The sequence below is a fragment of the Python bivittatus genome, unplaced genomic scaffold (assembly GCF_059951505.1).
Source record: "Python bivittatus isolate LINGU-HERP-01145 unplaced genomic scaffold, Pbiv_v1 ctg000020_np1212, whole genome shotgun sequence".
NCBI lineage: Eukaryota > Metazoa > Chordata > Lepidosauria > Squamata > Pythonidae > Python > Python bivittatus.
Genome location: NW_028277030.1, coordinates 69,607,358 through 69,629,583, shown reverse-complemented (window position 1 = coordinate 69,629,583; position 22,226 = coordinate 69,607,358). Strand labels below are relative to the sequence as shown.

Genomic DNA, 22,226 nt, shown 5'->3' with positions numbered 1-22,226 from the left:
GTATCAAGTCCAGAACTTTAGTCTTCCCCATGAAAATTAGTAAAAGCTAACCATTTGATTACGTTGCAGAAATAAAGTAATGCATTCAGAGATCCCACTATAATATGAGCTGTCAGGCTGATTATCTAGAGGTTCTACTGTGCCTCCCTCTTAATTGTGATCCATTTTTGTTTTGTCCTATAGAGCTTGTTGAAAAGTAAGCCAAACTTTCTCCATATAATCTTCCATATAATGTGAGAGTCCAAGGCAGTATTTTTCAACCTTGGTAATTTGAAGATGTGTGGACTTCATCTCCCAGAATTCCCCAGCCAGCATATTGGCTGGGGAATTCTGGGAGTTGAAGTCCACACATCTTCAAGCTGCCAAGATTGAGAAACACTGGTCCAAGGAATGTTGACCATATACGAAACATTCCATGGAACACTCTTCAGGCATACTGTATCTTCCTTACAACAATCTGTACATTAACTCCACCTCCATTCATCCTGTTCTTGTAGGGCTCATGTTGATAGTAAACATCAGATGGGTAGAATAATAAGCAAGCAAACTTGATCCTTTGAAGGTCTCTGTGTGACATAAGATACTGAAGGTTCCATCTCAATATGAGAAAGACAAAAAGCATGAGAAATCGAGCTTCTGAAATCATTAAAAGAGGTATTTTGAAATGTGTAGAGCATATTCTGTATGAAGCACCTTTTTTCGAATTGTTAAAGCAGCTGCATCTTTTTCTAGGCTAACATAGCTGTTCCAAAGTGGATCCTAGCTGTTTCTGCTGGGAATGAAAATAAAGGGCAGAGTCAGTGTGCTGTTGCTTGTTAGGAAGAAACAGAATACCTGGACAGAGCTTGTTATTCACAACCAGTGGACATGTAAAGGACAGAGCCAAAAGGAGGCCACCAAGAGGAAACTATCAGCAATCTGGTACTACAAATTAGAATTTAGTATTTCACCTGGAACTGCTGCCAGTACAAATTAGAGAAAGGGGGCAGGGGGAGAGAATCCCTGTCCTCAGACTTACAATCTTAGAAGACCTAGCATGAAGAAAAAAAGAATGAGTTGAGAAAAGAAAAATAAATGTACTTAAGTACCCGTTCTTAATGCTATAAGAATTTCAGTCTTTTCCTTTGCTGGTGAATGGCTGTTCCATGATCATCAGGGGAAGGGCAAAATCTTGACAGAGCTGTCTACTTTCCTTCTCTCTTTTATGAATCATATCCTCAGGTCATCAGGGTGATGTGGGGGTGGGCAGCTTTTTGAAACTAGGGGCACCACTCTCATTGAGAAAAATCCTGCTTCCAAGGACCATGGCTAATAATGTAAGAATGGGGAGGGGCAATTTTTTAGCCCACTTCTCTTGGGTGGTGGTATTATTAAGCTCTGCTTAATTTTACCTCTGGAAATAAGTAAAGGGAAATGCGCAACTGAAAATCTTACAGTCATTATACATGTTTTCAGTATAACCTCTCTTTCCTCAGATTTTAAAAAAATGATAATAATTCAGTTACATATTTCAAAGAAATTACTCCAAGATTTCCTCAAATTGGCTAAGCAAGCACTGCATTCAACTATTTCTTATTGAACAGAATGGATACAGTACGTTCCTTTTTTACTATCTGATATATTTTCCAAATATATGTAATTTCCTTGCCAAATGGAGTTCCTTAATCTTGCACTCATAATCACTTTGGAATTGCTCAACAAATGCTCCATTCTAGAATGTTCCATTTGTTTCCAGTAAAGATGCACAATCATGTTGTCTCTCCAAACATTTGGCATTCCTGAAATATTTTATAAACACCCAAGTGTATGAGTGGAGGAACTTCTTACATTGTTGCTGATTTTTCAAAATCTCATGGAAAGTCCAGGACCATTTGAATACAAGCTATTCACATTTCTAAATCAGCTAAAAATTGTACCTCCTGTTCTGGGGTGCAAGTGGGAAAAAAAAAAGAAGCATATGAACCATATTGGATTAAACTGAAGAGCAAATGTCTGCTTTGTTTGATGGAAAGAAGAAATGATGGGAAAAAATGCTTTATTTGGTTCTGTGTCAAGGCCATTATAGGCTTCTTTACTGAGTTTAAAAAGGAGATTTGCATATTTAATTTAAGAAACATCAATATGGCAGTTAAGAGTAATGCCTGGGTAAATGTTGTCCAGCCATTGCTCAGGAGATTCACAATTCTTCTCTTGTGAAAGGGGCTTCTATTTTTCTCTTTTGCTCTCTGAACACTTGACAATTTGTTCCACATTTCTCTTGGTGATGTTTTTGAGTTTATAGCCTGAGAATGCCAAATCCTTTGTAGCTAACAAATGTAGGAAACAAGAACCACTTGGATTTTTGGAAAAGAACATTAGAGTAGGTTGATGTAATAGAATCTTGAAAGCTTGTCAAACCAATTCTCTAGTTCATCATATACCTAATGTAATTAAGGCAGAGTTACTCTGAGTCTCTATCTCACATTCCCCCCCGCCCCCGACTCAGAATCTTTTTGGTGACAGTTCTGCTTCCTCCTGTAACTCCTATCATGCTCCCACCTTGACTTTCCCTGGAACTGTTAGGTATTCCATCACAGAGGGAGATGAGCATGGGTAGTCCTTGGTTAATGACCACTCATTCAGCAATTGTTCGAAGTTATGACGACACTGAACAAGTGGTACTTATAACTGGTCCTCAAAGTTCCAGCGGTCCCAGAATCCCCACAGTCATGTGATTATGATCCAGGTGCTTGGCAACTGGCTTGCACTTATGACGGTTGCAGCATCCTGTGGTCACTTGATCAAGCAGAATCAATAGGAAGCCAGCAGGGAAGATCGCAAGTTTTTCCTATAAGTCACTCCCACTCCTGCCACTTTTTCTCTCGAGGAGCCTGGCTACAGAGTACAAGATCCTGGGGACTGTCCCTGCCTGGCAGCAGCCACCCCTAGCCCAGCTGCACTCGCGCCATGCTGCAGCAGCCACTTACCTGCCCGCTGGCCTGCTTGCGAGCTGCCCAGGACTCGTGACTTCCTGCTGGCTTCCCCATTGACTTTGCTTGTTGGAAGCCAGCAGGAAGTTGTGAGGAGGTCCTTGCTTAACAATGGCAATGGGGACTGCCAGGATTGCCATCACTGAGCAATACAGTTACATGATGTCATGCTTTACAACCATATCGCTTGGCAATGGAAATTTTGGTCCCAATTAATGTTGTTAAGTGAGGACTACCTGTATGCTAACGTTATTTTCTGCTATTGTACACATCTTTCCCTTAAACTGAAGCCTCCTTGACTGCCTGCAGTTCACAATTTAAAAAAAGCCCTGGGGGAGGAATTCCCTCAAGAAGCATTCCCTTGAAATTTAGCTGAAATGTGGGAAGCCAGGGAGGCTGCAGATAATTGGAGAGAAGATTTTACAATGATTGGCAGGAAATCCACACATACCCCTTTGCTCCCCATGGCTAAATAAGGGCAAGAACACCATCCCCCAGTCATGAGAATTTTGCCAGATGTTTGTCTCCTTTGCAAACAGATTCAAAACAGTTCTCCTTCATCAAGTTGAGTGTGAACTGGCAAAAAAAGTGCAGGCAATTTCTCTACATGACACTAATTGATAATAGAAAGTTCCTTTTATCATGGGCTATGGTAAAGAATGATTGTTCCTTCTAAAACAAACTCAGCTGGTAGCTATCAACAGGAAATACCCAAAATCAAACCACAAGCATGCAAGAGGAAGTTACTGGCACAATCAAGCAACTCCTGAGATTTGCAGAAGTTAAGATTTGGGGAAGAAACCTAGGGGGCAAAACCTAACCCACCTCAAAAACAAGTAAAAGATTTGGGTGAAAGTATATGACTCCCTGGCATATGAAAGTCCACTTGAAGTTGTGATATTGAAAGGCAACCTATAAATATATCATCAGGAAGGAGCAATGCACTTCCTCACATACTAAACTGACTGGCTATTAATAGAATGATCATGATTTGGACGTGAGCCAGGAAAATCCCAGCCTTGCTCCATCTGTGTGAGCAGCATCTCTTCTCTTGTGTCAGGCAGGCAATGAAGTGCATAGGTCCTCCTATGTCCCTGGAAGCTTCAAAGGTACTCTGTACTCTGAATCAGCATACCCTGCTAGATATGAAATGCCTCTGCATTTAAAGATGGCAATGCTGTTATTCTACATAAATAAAAGAAGCAATTGTTTTGTTACATGTCATCAGTCCATCTAGCTCAGGATGATATTTGTATATTTATTGATCACACTATTCATAGACTGATTCCACATGCTCCTGACAGTGTCTGTTGGACTTTAAGCCTGATCAGTAGTCACTTGTCTGTGTGCCAGGCAGTTGAAGCATATTATTGAAAACAACAACAAAAGATTCAATGGGATAAAAATCACCCTTGTGGATAAGCAAATTAAAAACAAAACAAAACAAAACAAAAAACCATGGCAGCCCAAATAATTGCAATAATCTATTAAAATCCCAATAATAAAAGTAGCAATAAAAATCTTGAATATAGAGCAGTGTTACTCAACCTTAGCAACCTTAAGATGGGTGGACTTCAACTCCCAGAATTCCCCAGCCAGCATGGGGAATTCTGGGAGTTGAAATCCACCCATCTTAAAGTTGCTAAGGTTGAGAAACACTGTTATAGAGGATGATCACAAGCAGGTGAGAGAGGTTCCTCTAAAGATAATGAGCAGGAATTTAAACCTGGGAGTCCTTCTGTCCCACTCCATCCATTACTTCAAATGTATTGAGTGATATTTTCATCCTGAGTTTTGCTGGCATGATACCATTGCCATCTGCATTTATGAACTTGACTTTCCGCTATACAGATCCAGTGATTTTAATAGGATAGAGTGAACCTACACTGGGGAAAATGTTGCGGACGGAGTGCCCTTGGGAACTAAGTGATGCGCGGGGTGTGTTATGAGGGTTTTATTTAACAGCTATTTGAGAATGAAAGCTAGGAAATGATTGTCTAGATTCTGCTGGAAGGGAAAAAAATAATTAACCATCTGACACAGTTTCATTTGGATATTAGGAAGGAAAAGCTCTAGAAATCAATCAATCAAACAAACAAATAAAAGATTAAAAACAAAAACCATTTGCAGAATCTGTTTTAAAAGCTCAGAAGTTATATCCTAGATGCTGAAGCACTCTTCTTTTTTTTTTAAAAAAAAGTGAAAGATCTTGTCATTTCAGCTATAGAGAAAGCAATTAGTCGTGCTCATCAGCAGCTCTTCACAATCTCTGCAATGCACAAACACTGTGCATGTTAAACAAGCATCTAGTAGTTCCGTTTTGCAGACAAATATTAACTGATAAGCCTGTTGATCTGGCCTGTTTGCTCAACAGCGCAAGCCAAACTGGGCCATTGAGGGTGACTCTCCATACACATCGACCCCTTTGAAAGGAAACACAAAAGGGGCCTTGGGTATATATTTCCTTCCCTTTGCAGATGCTTGCGCAAGGGGGATGACATGTGGCTTCTTTTGTTCATAATGTGCCTGTAACATTTAATTAAACAGCAGTTAAGATTTGCCTTGCGGGTAGATAGCGTGGAAGATTTTTATGGAGCTGCTTGCCTGAGTCTCAGTTCACGCTAGCAGTTGTTTTCTAGTCACGTTGGCTATCAGTGTACTCAGTTGTGATTCCTGGAGGCCTTAAGAACAAGTGTGATGTGTCGAAGCATATATGCTCTGGAAGTGTGTTTTCCTTTTGCGATCAGTGCAGCAGGGAAGACATGAGCTATTTTCTCCTTGGAAGAAACCTTGTGAAAGAAAGAAAGGCAAGGGAAGGTCAGAAAAAAGGGGATACAGTGGATGGAGGGGGAGGGGGGCTTCCTTTGAACTTAGGTAGTAAGAAGATGATATTTTGTGTAAGCCCTCATTGGAAGTTCTATGGCAGTGTTTCTCAACCTTGGCCGCTTTAAGCTGTGTGGATTTCAACTCCCAGGCTGGCTGGGGAATTCTGGGAGTTGAAGTCCACACAGCTTAAAGCGGCCAAGGTTGAGAAACACTGTTCTACGGTATCTTTCCATTGCTATATAGTAAAAAAGAGCTAAGTGGTTTAAAATAAAAAAGACCCTGATGAGTTAGGAAGATGAAATTAACAAATAAACAGAAATAAGTGCAAAAGGAAGGAAGTTGAGAATCACACCAGGCAGCATCTTCTTTCTAAAAACATCTAAGAGCTATGTCCCCTACATTTTTGGGGGACAATTGGGGCAGGGGTGTCTGCAGTGTATGGTCAAAAAGTCTATATGGTGGCTAGAATGGTGCAACTGAAGCTCTGTCTGTTTTTTATGCACATCACACATACACACACACACACACACTGGGGGGGGGGAGAGAAATGAGTTTTAAAATCTACCAGTCAGCCAAAAGATAGAAGAGCAAGATATAGTGCGTAGAGCTCACACCACAGGGGCTGATAGGTTAAAACCAGCATTTTGCTTGGAGCCCATTGAAAAGTCCACATCTGAGATGTTGATGGCATTTATATACTGCTGTAAGCCACTGTTTGTTTCTTTGTTCCATAAAATAGAATAACATTCTTTATACTGTGCTTTGTAGTGGGCTTTTTTTTTTTTTTTAGGTTTGTTTAACACAGACAGGGTCATTTGCAAAAGTGAAGATGGTAGGCATGACCACGCAACTGAAGCCCATAAAAAGGGGGCATGTCGTGGCCATCATCTTGACTGTTTTGACTTGCCCTCCCTCCTGAAGCCTCAGAGCACCAGAATGAGCAGCCTCCAGCCCACAAGTGTCCCCAGGTCTTCTTTTTGTGGCCCTCAGAGCCCTTCCATATCATGATTGCTCGAAATTGATAGCAAACGTCCTCACCATTTTGGGACAGGAAGATCACATAGAGCTGGAATATCACAGTTAAAAAAACTCCCCAATAGTTCCCCCCAGTTCCACAAATATGCGTGATATGATTTATCCACTTGCAGCCATTACCCCTTCCCATTAAAGTTAAGGAAGGCTTTGACACCTCCAGATTGCCAACCTTCTGCTTAGCATATTGTACAAATCTAGCCATTGTGGCCCGTCAACCTTTATTTTATTTATTTTAAAATGTTATTTGCTACCCACTCCCATTTGTGGCACTAGGGGGGCTTATAAATATCTGATGGCTTCATGTACTATGCAAAGCCAAATATTTGTGACTGACTTACCAAATCATGGCTCAGTATGGTATATAATCTCAGCCATTGTTCTGGTTCCTTCAGCTGTTCTGTGAAGACAAAAAGTTTCTCATTTGCTCTTGCTAAGAGAATGTTGTTTTTGTTTGTTATGGCCACCCAGATTTGCCTTAATTTGGCTGGCTCCCTTGTCACCTTTTGTGCAACTTATTGAAAAACATATTATAAAGTCTATTTAACCTTGTGGCCTGCCAACTTCTTAAGTGAAATAGTTAGATGAAACATTCATTTTTTACTTAACCCTCCCCCTTATGATTTATTGCCAACCATAGCTGAGAAAGAAGATCATTTAAAAAAAAAAACATGTTTAAACTGGCTGGTTTCCTTACTACCATTTGCATCACTTATAACCCTGTCAAAGGTAGCACAGCTTCTATTTAACCTCTTGTATCACCCACCTAAAAGGGGAAAAAATGTTAAACATTCATAGATGAGAGAGAGAGAGAGAATATATGGCTTATTTCCACCCATAGTTTATCAAATCCTGAGAAAAGAATTCTTTTAAAAATATCTAGAATGAAACATTTCTGAATTTTGGCAGCATAACAAACCACCAGATGAACCATGGAAAGTTCAGGATTAATATAAATATTTTGATGGGGGCTGAAAAGCCTTGCTAATCTTAAGAAGGGAAGGTAGCAATAAATCAACTAAATATGCCTTAGCTGAGGACAGCAGCAAACGATGCAGTGTAGTCTGATCCTGCTCTCAACCCAACTTTCCTCAGACTGCTTCACTGGCCAAAAGCAAGGCCCACTGAGCAGGCTTAGTCTTCTTTGGGATCCCCCCTTCACAAATTACTCCCCCTACTCTTCCTCACAACGAATATCTCTGGTCCCAATGGCTCTTCCTACAGATCTATTTTCATCCCCAAAATATGGAAATAAGAAGGTATTATTCCTTCTGTTACAGCCATGCAACTCTAGATGAGATTGGCAATGTGTCAACCTGTCTTCACTGAGACATTTATTGAAGACTAACAAGCTCTAGAGTTGGGCGGTCCCCAAATAAAATTAATTAATTATTTAAAAACAAAGAAAGAAAGTGTAAATGCTACATTGTGACAATAATGAATTGACCCTCTCACCTATGTAAATGTCTATAATTCTAAAGCATAATTCAGAGAGTTAATGGATAGCTGTTTAGATCGGCAATCATTTTACTAAGAAAGAAATGAGGGTGGTGGTCACTCTCCAGCTTCTAAAGTGATTGCCTTCAAGCCCTGAATGCACAGATGCTCTTATGCTCAGCTGTGTGCAAGGGGAGGACAAAAAAAAATCAAGATGGTGGTTGCTGCAATGTGACCAAAGCCCTGCCCCTTTCGATGTGCATGCAATGTATGATCACAGTGCCATAATTGCTGTCTTGACTTTTTTGATCTCCTCCTGTGAGTGCTGCTGCTTAGCCTGCAAATAGTACATCTATACATTTATACATTTGCCCTTCTCACTAGCAAAAACACTTCTGGAAGAAAAGGTGGACAGAAGCTGAGAAAATATGGAATAGTTATTTCAGAACTCTTTTAGTTACTTGATCATTGGTTCATTAATCACCCTGACATCTATTTCATCCACATGACTCCTTCATTTAGTTAAAGTCACTCTGTTTTTGTAACTCCAGTGGTGATTGCTACATGTCACCATGCTTCACTTTACTAGTATTCTTCAGAACACACATTTTTATTCCTTAGTAATTCACGCTACTTTTGTTTCTCAGATAACTTTGCATTTGTCTGTTTGTCTGACTTGGTTGTTCAGGCTGGTAAAGCCTATCCTACCATTAGCCAGATGTGAGGAGCTCATGCCAGATGACCGACTCTAAGGGTACATCTGTACTTTCTGTTTGATCCATCACCAGTACAGGCCACTCACTGCTTCATGAAGGCAGGAACAGAAGATGTTCTCCTCCTCCCATTCCCAGCAAATTACTCCATGGCTGGGTTTTCCAGCTTCCATTCAAAACTGCTGTTTTCCAACCCAAACCACTTTAAGCCATTCAGAACAGATGGTCTCCAGCACTTCATTCCATTCTACTAGTAGCCCCTGAATTTTTTCTGTGTGTGCTTTTAATTAGACAGTCAAGAAAGTGTATAAACAACCATTCAAAAGAGACAGAAAGAGGGGATTAAAAAAATAAAATGCAGATGAATAAATAAGGGATTCCCGAATGCTGCAGAAGTTATAGCTTTCCAGTATATCATTAATTAGTTGTAAATAACTGAATATTTACTTTAAAAGGTTAAAAATCACTCGTATATACTAAGCAAAGAAGGAATATCAAGAACCATGGTCAACACAGAATAAATCATTGAGTTAAACTGTTAGCTATAATAAGTTCAACTCATATTATTAAAGTCTGTTTTGATTTAAATATTCTGTAACATGGAAATATAGGCTGCATATGCAGAGAAACCTAAATGTTGAATGCAGTACAAATCCATGAATGAAGTTGTACTTAGGAATGGTTTCCAGTTTGAGTTGAATTCTATGTCAGGTTTACTTTTAAAGTACAAAGTTATTCTAGACATTACAGCACCCAGGTCTGACTGGCTTCAGTGCCTGCCATTGCCCCTTCCCTTTTGTGGCTAGTTGTTGCCTTAGGCAGCAATTTTATCTTGGGCTACTAGGTTACTATGTTCTTTGCTGACCAGCACTTGTTGTTGTTTCAATACTCTTGAAGTTGATGGCCCATTAAGTCAATGAACCATCTTCAACCTTAGACATCCATCCTACTTACATCTCCCAGGGTTTCTGTCCAGATTGGCCAAGCATGTTCTCCTAACTTTCCCATTCCCTGCTCACTGTGCAGCAAAGCTTTCCTTCCCTTTCCTTTAAAAATAACATATTTAACTTGCAAAGTAGGAATACTGCTACTTGGTTTCAGTAAAGTTGAACTATCAGTTTTTCCTTGCTACAAATTTCCATAGCCCTTCAGTTGAAGATATCCCTTCAGGGAAATAACCTGTTCCCTATTGTTCTGATTATCAGAGTATTGATTATCAAAGTAATGATGGTACTGTAACAGAAGAAAGAAAGAAAGAAGGAAAGAAAGAAAGAAAGAAAGAAAGAAAGAAAGAAAGAAAGAAAGAAAGGAAGGAAGGAAGGAAGGAAGGAAGGAAGGAAGGAAGGAAGGAAGTAAGGAAGGAAGGAAGGAAGGAAGGAAGGAAGGAAAGGTTTCTTATTAGCATAATATGGGAAGGAAATATGGGGGCATCCATAAGTGCAAACATATGAGGAATCGAAGGAAAGGCTTAGGGATTAGTGAGTGAGGAAAAATAATCCCTAAAAAGAAAAAGCAGTCCAGGTAGGAACCATCTAACAAGGCAGACATTCCCTGCGTTGATGAGAAAGTCTTGCAGTGCCTAGAGTCAGGACTGAGCACCAGCCAACCCACTCTATTGCCAACCCATTGCAATCCAGATTGATTTTCTGAAGTAGGCTTAAGAAACATCTGGGAGCAGCATGGGAGAGAAACAGCTTAGACCAGATTATGAAATTGCCCTCAGTGGTCTCGAGGAATGAGCAATAGAGGTGATCTAGCTATTTTTCTCTCTGGAAGGACACAACTATACACCCAGATATCCTGCCTTGCAAATCAGTCCTATGAAATGAAATGCATCCTGCTCTTTAGCAAAATTGGATAGGATCTAGAAAATCCCCAGAACTTTTTCAGGCTTTTTCAGTAGCAGCCCCCTCAGTTATGAAAGAACTTCACCAATTAATTACTTCTCCATTTTCTCCCATATCTTGCATTCTTAGGCATTGCCACTTCCAGTTGTCAAATAAGTATTTTACTTTTAACAGTGAACAAAGATCAAGTAATTTTCCAGGTAATTTATAAGCATGCTTTCAGAAGATGTACAAGAAAGTTGTATGAGGGACTACTGAAATACAAAGAGCTTGTCATGCTCAGGTTTGTATTTTACAGTAAAAATTGTCAAGGAGGTGTCCAACTTCTGTTTATTATATCCATATCAGTATACCGTGGCCTTCATTGATTATAATAATTTTATTTTTGTGATATCACAACAAGGAAGTTTCATCCAGCCCCAGTTGTCCTTCCTTATTGATTTCTATTTTCCTTTGAAACCACCAAGGTGGCTATATCCACTTTTCTGATGCCTAATGCCCCCAGATTAGTTATTAGTTATTAGAAGTATGTGATTGTAAACAGCTTCTAAGCAGGGGAATGGTGTGACTTATTCTTCATAGGAAGTGGCTGCTGTGCTATGAATGGGGTAGTCTACTGGATATACAACAAAGGGAATAACTGAAGTACTTATTTGTGGCTGAGTATGTATCTCTTGGAATAGCCAACTTTATAAAAGAATCAGTTAATAAAGACACTACATTCTACCGTTGAATGCTCACACATTGTATGGCAGAACTTGCAAACATTATTAAAAATCTAAAACATTACACCAGACAAATAAAGCATGAATGTAGAAACCATAGATAAATCTCGGTAACAGAGCTTTTGCAGATAAAAGTGCTGGAATAACAATGCCATTGCTGGGGAACACAAGAAATCATAAAGGGGGTCTCCTACATTTTCAGAGCAAGGAATTTCTACAGAGAAGCCTAACCGCTTGTCACAATCAATTATATATTTATTGTAAATAGGGTGCAGATTGCCTCTTGATATTAAATATTGTAGAAGTTAATATGGAAGAAAATATACATTTGAATAATGCTCAAACATGATTTCAGCCCTTCAAGGTAGACCAGATTAGGAAACCAAAATTATGCATGCTAATACTACTTTTATTATATGGTTACAGTAACAGAATCTTGCAAGTCTGAATGCGTCTCCCCGCTTCTGCCCTTTATCTTTGTGATAACTTGGGAGGTTCCTGTCTAAGATGCTTTCTCAAATTACATTTCTGCCATGGATTCAGATTTCTTTTATTTGATCCTTCCTCCTGTTCCTCAAGGTTATTCCTTCTTCCCATTACACATAAACTGGCAACTAGTATAGATATTATCAGATAAGTGTAAGGTGGTTCCAAGATTGTGCCACTATTAGCATTTTTGCTGCTGGATTGGTTGTTTTAAAATTTAAAATACAAATGATAAACCAAGACAGTGATCCAATTTTTTCTTATTGGATTTACAAAAGAGGCTTGTTAAAGCCTTGAAGAACTCTGTGCAATGGGATAAAGAAGAAAAGAAGAGAAATCAAATCCTACAACAATATTTGAATGTACTAAAGATTAAGACTGTTATAAGTAAAAGGAAGGAATATAAAGGCTGGTGTGGGTCTTCCGGGCTGTGTGGCCGTGTTCTGGAAGTTTTGTTTCCTAATGTTTCACCAGCATCTGTGACTGGCATCTGTGACCGTCTGGGCACAGAGAGAACTGCTCCTGTCTGTGGCTCCTGCTCTCTGAAGATGCCGGTCATGGATGCTGGCGAAACGTTAGGAAATAAACTTCCAGAACACGCCCACACAGCCCGGAAGACCCACACCAGCCATCATATTCCGGCCGTGAAAGCCTTCGACAATACAAGGAATATAAAGTTGGTTTATTTGATCAAAGTTAAAACGAGATTTGTTGTTACTTCTGGCAAACTTATACAGACTTTCTGCTGATACCAGGACTGAAAAAGATGATGTTTTATGGATTTGATAAAAAGATAAGAGATGGGATATGGGATGAAGAGATAAATGTTAGAAGGATGAAGAGTCATACATTTGTTTATACTTGTTGTGATGAAGGTTGGAAGTCACTTCTTTATTTCTTTTCTTTTTATTATAATCTTTTCTCTTTCTTCTATCTCTCTTTTTTTCTTTTCCCTTGCACTTTTTATCCTTTCTTTCTATTCTCTTCTCTTTCTTAAATTTAGTCTATATTAGATTTTACTACTGTAATTAAAATTCTTAATAAAATTATATGTATAAGTGTGTGTCTGTGTGTGTGTATAAAAGCATTCTTGCTGCTACATATTGGACTAATAATGGCTTCTGAAGACTCATCTAGAGAAGCTCCCATAGAGGGCTTTCCCATGATCTAATCTTGAAAAAGCCTACGTCATGTTATATGGGTCTTAGGAATGAATGCATCTGGTATATCACTTTAACTGGGCAAAAGCAATCCTAGTCACTGCTTATTCTTGGTCATCCAGATGCAAACCTGAACCTAACAGTTTACCAAAGTAAGTATGTGAGTTTTGAAAGGGATTACAACCCCCATTAAGAACCACACATATCAGTTTTAGAGGCTGCTGTCTCATGACTAAAAGTACATCTGTCTTGCCTGCATCAAGCTTTGGTTTGTTGATCCTCAAGCAGACTTATTGCCACCAGGCACTAGAACAAATTCTGAGCACTGACGAAGAGCAGAAGTAGAACTACAGGTTAGCCAGAAATGGGAAGCCTATGGATGCAGTGAAGTCACATATTGATACTCACAAAACCTCAGGGCTCCCTACGCCTTATCCCTGATTCTGCCACTTAGAAATGGGAAGGGAGAAATTTGTCTCATGGAAACTACCTGGAGACCAAGGAGGAAGTAAACAAAGCATCCTACTTTGGAAATAGTTGGCACCAGAGAAACCAAGAGAAAAGGAAAGAAATCTTGAAATATTTTTGCAGAAAAAAAGATGGAGAGAAAGAAAAGAGTAAGCTTGAGTGTATTTGGTGGGAGGTATAGAAAAATAATCTCAAATCGGGGAGAAGAGCAGGAACAAGAGTTGGAAGGGGTAGATTTTATCTATGAGTGTTTCTGCCCTTCTCTGTGTTTTTTTTTTTTTCTGTTTTTGTCTACCCCCCCCTTTTTTTTTTTACTATCATCCTGCAGAATGACATCTTCTTTCACAGGACAATTTTGGATCTGTTCCAGGTCTCTTCTATCTTGTGATATTGTTAGTTTTGAGGAGATGAGCTAATTTGTTTCTGATCATATTTATTTACTTGAAACTGTAGTACTGCTAAAGGTAGACAACGTTCTTGCCTTATCTCACCTCTGATCTCCTGCATTCAACCCAGTTGCACACAGAGGTTCAGCAACCTCTTTTTAGAGCTTTTCTTTTTTTTATATGCATTGATTGGAAGTTCTCCACTCACTGCAGATCCAGCCACTCTACCAATATGCAGCTATAATCCTGGGAAGGCTATTGGCTGCAGAATTGCCAAGGGGCCATCAGAACTCACTGGGGTTCCTAAATTCAACAGAGGAAAGACAGCAAAGAGACAGAGAATCCTTTGGAGGATTTCAGTGTTTTTGTTTCCATTTTTACCACCAACCTCTCTTTGAATAGCTCCCCATCATAGCAACCTTTCAGGATTGTTTTGGTAAACTACCAGAAAAATGTGCGCAAATACATGCACTGAAAACCATGAAGGGAGGAGCACTAGCAAGTTATTTGATTGATTGATTGATTGATTGATTGATTGATTGATTGATTGATTGAAGCATGGGGGTGAAGAGATTGTTATTAAACCAGAATCAGAATGGAGTGAATGAGAGAACGAATGAGTGGTGCTTGCACTGGAAATCAGTCCTATGAAATGAAATGCATCCTGCTCTTTAGCAAAATTAGATTGGATCTAGTTTTAAATCCCCAGAACTTTTTCAGGCTTTTTCAATAAGCAGCCCCCTCAGTTATGAAAGAACTTCACCAAAAAGGGACATCTATAGCCTTGATGCCTATTATGCTTTTTAATATTTTGCATTTTTGCTATATGTTTTATTTTAAATATTTCCGTGGTCTTTTTAAATCATACACAGGCAATCTTTCAGAGCAGATAGCAACATGTAGAATCTGAGAGGATACTGTAGATGCTCACATCTATGGGGGACTTGCCTATTCCCCAAATGCCTTGTCATGGTCAACACTCAGAACATCTATTTAAAAGAAGGCAAAGTGGTGGGGTTGAACTTCACCATCCCCTGGACTTTCCAGGATTAAAAAAAAAAAAATCTGTTACCTTCTTGAGTCTTTTTTTGTAGGCAGTGGGCATATTTGCAAACAAATTCATGACTGCAGTCACCCACCATAGATATTTTCAGAATATCTACAAGGTTTGTGGGAATAGGTGTCCATAACAAGTCATGACCAGTGTGGCTGAATGAGATACATTACTTTCTATGGGTCCCAACATATTATATGATGTTTAGATGATTCTGTGGTTGTTAGAGTCCTTTTAATTTTGGTTTTTGGATTGTCGTGTTGGATGTTTAGTGTACTGTTAACTATCCAGAGTTGTGAGAATATAAAAAGGATGATGTATGTGTCATGATGTCATTGTGAAAATGATGTAATTGTGTCATTTGCATCAGCCACATCATGACATTGGACATTAGTACATAAGTAGTATTATTTGTGCAATGTTGTCATGACACATTTGTCACCATTTCCCCACTTTCCTCCCCACTCCCATGGATGCCCATGTTTATGGAAAGCCCAGAGATATTCTTGGAAATGCAGTTAATGCTAAAGCCTGGTCCTTTGCTTTGCAGCAGGCACATTCCACAGCTAATAATGTTTTAAATGTCAGTGGAGGGAGCCTAGCAGACTTTAAAGGAGGAGTCTATCCATAAACTTACTTGCTGGTCCCTGTTTTTGCGATCCCTGTTTTAGGCATTGCATGCATTCATTACCTTGCTTTCATTATGTACAATAGCTGTTGGACTATTAGAAGCAAAAACTAATAGTTGCTAGATAAGGTATCATTTCTCTGCAAGATGGGATGCACACGTCCCTGTTTTTTTACTGCATCATAATTTTTTATAATTTTAGAACTTAAAACATTGCACAGGTATAAGAGCTGAAGGAAATAGAAGTTGTCTGTATAGGCTGAGAAGATAGCTCTAGTGTTGGTACAGCATGGTGCTCCATGTTTGCTAGTCTCTGTGCATGTGCGCCTTCGAGTCAGTGTTGACTCCTGGTGACTGCCTGGACATGTCCCTGCAGTTTTCTTGGCAAGGTTTCAGAAGTGGTTTGCCCTTGGCTCCTTCCTAAGGCTGAGAGAGGGACTGGCCCAAGGTCACCTAGCTGGCTTTGTGCCTAGGCTGGAATAGAAACTCTCCCAGTTTCTAGCCAGAAGCCTTAACCACTACACCAAACTGGCTCTTTTCCTAGCCTCTGTTTCTGCTAATAAAATACATGCTTTTACTTTTGTTAATGATACTAGTGAAGGTAGTTTCTGCTTGCATAGGATGAAACTTTCATTTATCAGTTATCAGTTCAGTCTCCCTCATCTGCAATCATCTGCATTAGATTACCAGATAGCACCAGTTCATCTCCATTTTATCCCTGCAAAATCAGTTGTATCTTAATCTTCTCTAACAGTTAACTGGTAAGGGCTGGCAAACCAGAACTGGATGAATTAATAGAGTAAGTCACCATCTTGTATTGCTTTGGCCAAGAGAACTCCTTGACCCTTACCTTGCGTTAAGTCACAGTCCTCAAATACCACATCCTGGGCTCAAGCAAGGAGGGCAGCACCTTGGAGAGTTCCAAGCAAGCAGCCTATTCTAACAAAAACTGGAGGCTGATGATTCAAACTTTGGATACTGAGTTTCATTTCTGCTGTCTGAAACATATGGCAGCTTAAAGCACAGTCATCCATTATTGGGCAGATGCTGTGGGGCAAGAAGGGATAGGAGCTGAAATTGAGTAAAAGATGTTTATAAGGATCAAGCCCCAAGGCTTAGTACTATTTAGTATGATTTGTATTCTTAATTTTGAATCCATCACAATACTGCCTAGTCGTGGTGACCTGAATGCCCATGTTCATTCTTGCTTTGGATTAACTTTCCATTGCAGATCCCTCCTGATGTCCTTTTGGCCAGCCATAAACAAAAAGAAAAGCATAATAAATACATCAATCTTCTCTTTTCCTCTTCCTTTCTCCTCTTTTCCACTCCAATCTGTCTTTTCTTCACTGTTGCCTCATATCTCTCCCCTTTGCCTTGTAAAATGTATTTTGCAATTTTTGCCTTTTATTTTACTTCCTTGATTTCAAAATCCCATTTGCTGAAAAAAACTGACCTTTCTGCTGTTCTCATCTACTTTACAAAGACATCCTACTATTTAGACTAAAGCTTCCATGTAGTGGACAATATGTTTTAGTTCCAGGGCCAGGATTGCAGAAAGAAGAGATTCCTCTATCAGCAAAATGATATTCCCCCTTTCCTTGATTTGTGTTCCAGGAGCCTGTGCTATTTCCTAGAATAATTATTACATGGAAATCAGGTCAGCTCCTCAAACTGTTGGAGTTTGAAGATTACTGTATATGCTTGTGGCCATTTCTGACTGGGAATTTGATTGAGCAATAATTAATTAAACAGTTTTTATAACTATAAAAGAAAGGATAATTATTAGAGGAAATACTTATAGGGGTAGGTGAAACCTAGAACCTGACTAGCTACATCATACCCAGAGAGACAGGACTGATAAAATCCTTCTGTGTTGAATAAATAGTGCTCCTTACAGTATATCAGAATATTATTGCATTATAATCAATCCTTGGGGAAAGTGATGATGTCATCCTTATGACTAGCTTCGCTAAGGTGTGCTTTATTTAATCACAACATCCTGAATAAACTGCAGTGGCTAGCTTTACACAACACACTGAGCAAAAATAGTGAAGAGAAGTATTGTGGCTTAGTGCAATGGATTCGGTGTCATATATTGAGCAATATCTTTCCATAAAGCTATTCATTGCATTAGAATAAATAGGACTAACCTTAGTTTTAGACTCTAAAACTGTGGGGGTTGGGGGGGAGCACTGGGTTGCTGTGTTTCCCCTTGAAAAGCCACATTATTATTTCAGATGCTTGTTTTCATGTCAGATCCCACAGTATATCAATCTTGCTAAAATAAAATTACCATTAAAATATTGCAATAACAGTATAAAAATGCATTGCTTTCATGTAAAAGAAAGACAGCATTCATAAAGCTGCGAATTGTCTCAAGATTCCTTATTTTATCATTTTGTCTGTTAGTTATACAGGACCAGGCCATAAAGCATTAACTATGTCTGGCCGAAGATTCCCAGCATTTGAAATTGCTTAATCCATTGGGCTGGCAAATACACAACAGAGGACTATGAATCCCCTAGTGGGTTGTCATGCAGAGCTGAAGGTCAGTACTCAGGTTTTGGGGTAGCGCAGCTGGTACAAGCCTGATTAGTCCTACAGTATTTTGATGCAACAATTGAAGCAATGTGGATAGTGGCCAACTGCATCATAAACAATGGCTCCCCTCTTTAGAGTACTATCAGAGTCACAAGCAAATGTTCATTAGCTTTCCCCTCTTTTTTGCCATCATTCCTTGCCTATCCATAACAGTGCTTCCTGTTCTCTCTCTCTCTCTCTCTCTCTCTCTCTCATTTGGCATTGTGATGATGCCTGAACCCTAATCAGAATAAGGGCATTGCTTTCTGCCCTGCTGTCTTGTGAGTCCAAAGATAAAAGTGACATCCAGCAGAAGCTATGGAAATAAGTAGAAGCTATGCCACTTCCTGAAAAATATATAATTACAGCAAAGAGTGGGGGTTAATGTTCAAGAATTGTGCTTTGAAGTTGTGGGTGAAGAATTTATCTCAACCCTAAATATTCATATTGTGCTTCCCACCTACCCTCCTTGACAGATGATTCCCCTCTGCAGGATGACAACAGACTAAGGAATTCCTGGGTTTTACACTAAAAGAAGAATTGTACATGCAATATCCATAGGATTGGGCCTGAGATGGGCTTGCATGAATCTGAACCTTCTGAAAGGATGCAGTTGTGCTGTGAATCCATCAATGGCTCCTGCATAAAGAACAGCTGGTCAATCAGCATTCGCATTTCCATGTACATTTTCATGCTGTGTGTGATCCTGGCTACTATGGCTGGCAATCTGGCTGTTATCATCTCAGTATCACATTTCAAGCAGCTCCACACTCCTACAAATTTCCTTATACTCTCGATGGCCACTGTAGATCTCCTTCTAGGCTTCTGTGTCATGCCTTACAGCATGATAAGATCTGTTGAGAACTGCTGGTATTTTGGAGAGTTCTTCTGCAAAATCCATACCAGTGTTGATATCATGTTGAGCACTGCTTCCATTTTCCATCTTTCCTTTATCTCAATCGACCGTTACTATGCAGTCTGTGACCCACTGAGATACAAAACCAAGATAAACACTTGTGTTATATTAATCATGATTTTGATTAGTTGGATATTCCCTGCCTTGTTTGCCTTTGGACTGGTCTTTTTGCAACTCAACTTATTAGGAGCTGAAGAAACATTCTACAGACTCATTTATTGTGTGGGAGGCTGTTTTGTCTTTTTCAATGAAACTTCAGGTGTGGTTGCCTCCATGATTTCCTTCTACATTCCTGGATTTATCATGCTGTTTGTCTATGGGAAGATATACATAATAGCCAAAAGGCAAGCTAGATCCATTACAGCTGCTATGAACCAAATGCAGATAAGATTTCAACTAAAACATCACATCTCCCACAGCAGAGAACGAAAAGCTGCAAAAACATTAGGTACAGTGGTTGGAGTTTTCCTGATTTGCTGGTTCCCATTCTTCTTCTGCACCATCATGAGTCCATTTATGAATTATACAATCCCACCCATCTTTATTGATGCAATGGTTTGGTTTGGTTATTTGAATTCAACATTTAACCCAATTGTTTATGCATATTTTTATTTATGGTTTCGAAAGGCCTTGAAGTTGATTTTATTGGGAAAGGTTTTTCAGCAGGACTCATCTAGGACTCAGTTATTTTTGGAGTAAACCATACTGAAGGCGAGACCCAATTCCTCAGTAGTTTGTCCTCTCAGAGGTGAAGGTGAAAGAGCAGCTGGGATGGTGCAGCTTTAGTGTAACATTATGCTCTCAGCTGTTACTTGTGAGTTTGGAACAACTGGGTCATTAAACAAAAAATGAGAACAGCCAAATAATATGTGTAGGTTACTTTCTCTCCAGCAACATGGACTTTGGGATGAACATATGAAGGGAAGGCCTCCATACTGCAAGGAGACCAGGATGGGATACAGAAGATAACATATTTATGCCATATCAGCCTCTAGTGACTGAATATGTCTTTACTGTCTCAATACCTTCAAGCTGAGTGCCCTAGTGATATTTGTTTACTAATGTCTTTAAATAATCCTAATATTTTCCCAATATCTCTCCTGATTGTCCATAATGCCACCTCACGTAGGCCAGTAGCACACATGAAGTCACATGTTCTGTCATTTATTTCAAAACAATTGAGAATTTCAAAGGTTTTCTCAACTGATAAAGCCTTTTTTTCTCCATTTCTCTACCTGATACTTCATCACAAGCACGCTCTTTGGCATGTTCTTGTTTACTCAATTGGTGGGAGGGCAGCACACTTAAAAGAAATAACATCAACAATGAGGAGGGGGCACAATAGGTACTAACAAAGTAGTGTATATGTAGTAACTGACTTGAGTGGGCAGTAAACAAAATGGCAAGTTCAACTGGGTAGTACTAGTAATGTTCACCTCCCATTTTTCATAAGAGACAAATACACTTCATGCTATACTGTATAAACAGCATTCCTCTATTTATCTATCAATCACAGATAAGTGAATTCATGTTGTATAGACACATACTATATTTTTATTTATTTATTTTCAAATTTGTATGCCGCCCATCTCCCCCAATGGGTGACTCTGGGCGGCTCACAATAATAAAAAAGAAGAAAAAACACAGGACTCTCCAGACATGGACATAATCTATAAATAGTTAAAAAAAACATATATTAAAAATGGCCTAAAAACCTCCTATAATTTGGCCCTTAAAAACCTGTAAGATGCTGGCCGGGCCAACTCCACAGGTGCGGGCCCCCCTCCGGCCCCCAGGCCTTCTGGCAGAGCCAGGATTTGATCTCTTTCCTGAAGGCCATGAGGGAGGGGGCACACCGTACCTCAGGTGGCAAGATGTTCCATAGGGCGGGTGCTACAGCAGAAAAGGCTCTTTGCCTAGACCCCACCAATCAAAATTTCTTGACGGGTGGGGTCTGCAACCTGCCCCTTCTGCTGGACCGAGTGGGGCGGGCTGAGATGATTGTATGTATTTGTATGTATGAGAACTGATTGTATTTGGGGCTGAGATCCCTGACTTACCAAAAAAAAGTTCTTTGAGTTTTGAAAATAATATGATCAATAATTATCATTGACATTTTTATTATAAGAGACATAAAAATAAATGCTGAACAGCTATGAATTGGATTAACTGTTCTACATGTTTATATATTTAGTCATATTTATATGTTGTCATTTGATAGATGAAAAAGTCTCTCAGTCTATATGGTTTTAAACAAACTTTTGCTCCTAATAGAATGGACCAGTGTGATTTATTTAATAGACAGAAGTCAAATGCTTCTCTAAATAAAAATAATGTCCTGGCATTTTCCCCCTGACCTGAGCATGTTGGATTGAAAGCATAGATTTCAAAAGAAATCTAACATGGAGTGTAAGAAAGTACAAGATAAATTTTATAATGACAGTTTCCTTTGACAGAAGAAACACTGTGTCACCACAATAATTATTGGCTTTTGTAAAGACTGAGCAATTATGCAGTTATAGAAACATTCATACAAACTAGCCAATTTCTAGACCCAGGTGAGGCTATGCTCCTTTTTGGGGAACAAAAGCTGCATCTGGCCTTTGAATAGCATACTAAGGGCTGCATCCAAAATGTGGGAAGATCTGGAACAACAATGAATTGTAAATTTAAGCTTAATTAAACTTAAATAGTTAATATGATGAATCAGATAATAATAGTATGTATGACTTGGAAGGGGCCTGTGCTCAGTGCAAGAATCCTTTAAACTATCACCAGTTGGCCATCCAGTCCCCATTTGAAGCCCCCAATGAGAGGAAGTCCACCACTCTTCTAAGCAGATTGTTCCTCGGCTTGACAGTTCCTAATCTCAGGAAATCCTCCTAGTATTCAGCCTGAGCCACCTTCCTTTTCATTTTAACCTTCCGGTCTATGTCCTGCCCTCAAGAAGACCACTGTCCCCTCTTACATGTTATAGCCTTTTAGATATTGGGCAG

The 22,226-nt window shown here is 39.4% G+C and overlaps 2 protein-coding genes across 3 annotated transcripts in view; both read left to right on the top strand.

Annotated features, from left to right (window-relative positions):
* LOC103061259 (trace amine-associated receptor 5) overlaps positions 1-22,226 on the top strand; it is a 52,167-nt gene that overhangs the window by 5,993 nt on the left and 23,948 nt on the right. The gene's annotated exons all lie outside the window — the stretch shown is intronic.
* On the top strand, positions 18,185-21,375 carry TAAR1 (trace amine associated receptor 1). The gene is made up of 2 exons (XM_088150928.1): positions 18,185-18,282; positions 18,791-21,375. The coding sequence occupies exon 2, from the start codon at positions 18,889-18,891 to the stop codon at positions 19,927-19,929; it is 1,041 nt and encodes a 346-aa protein (XP_088007054.1). The 5' UTR covers positions 18,185-18,282; positions 18,791-18,888; the 3' UTR covers positions 19,930-21,375.

What these genes read in the sequence shown, in the direction of transcription:
- TAAR1 (XM_088150928.1), top strand. Translation starts at nt 18,889, where the DNA reads ATGGGCTTGCATGAATCTGAACCTTCTGAAAGGATGCAGTTGTGCTGT.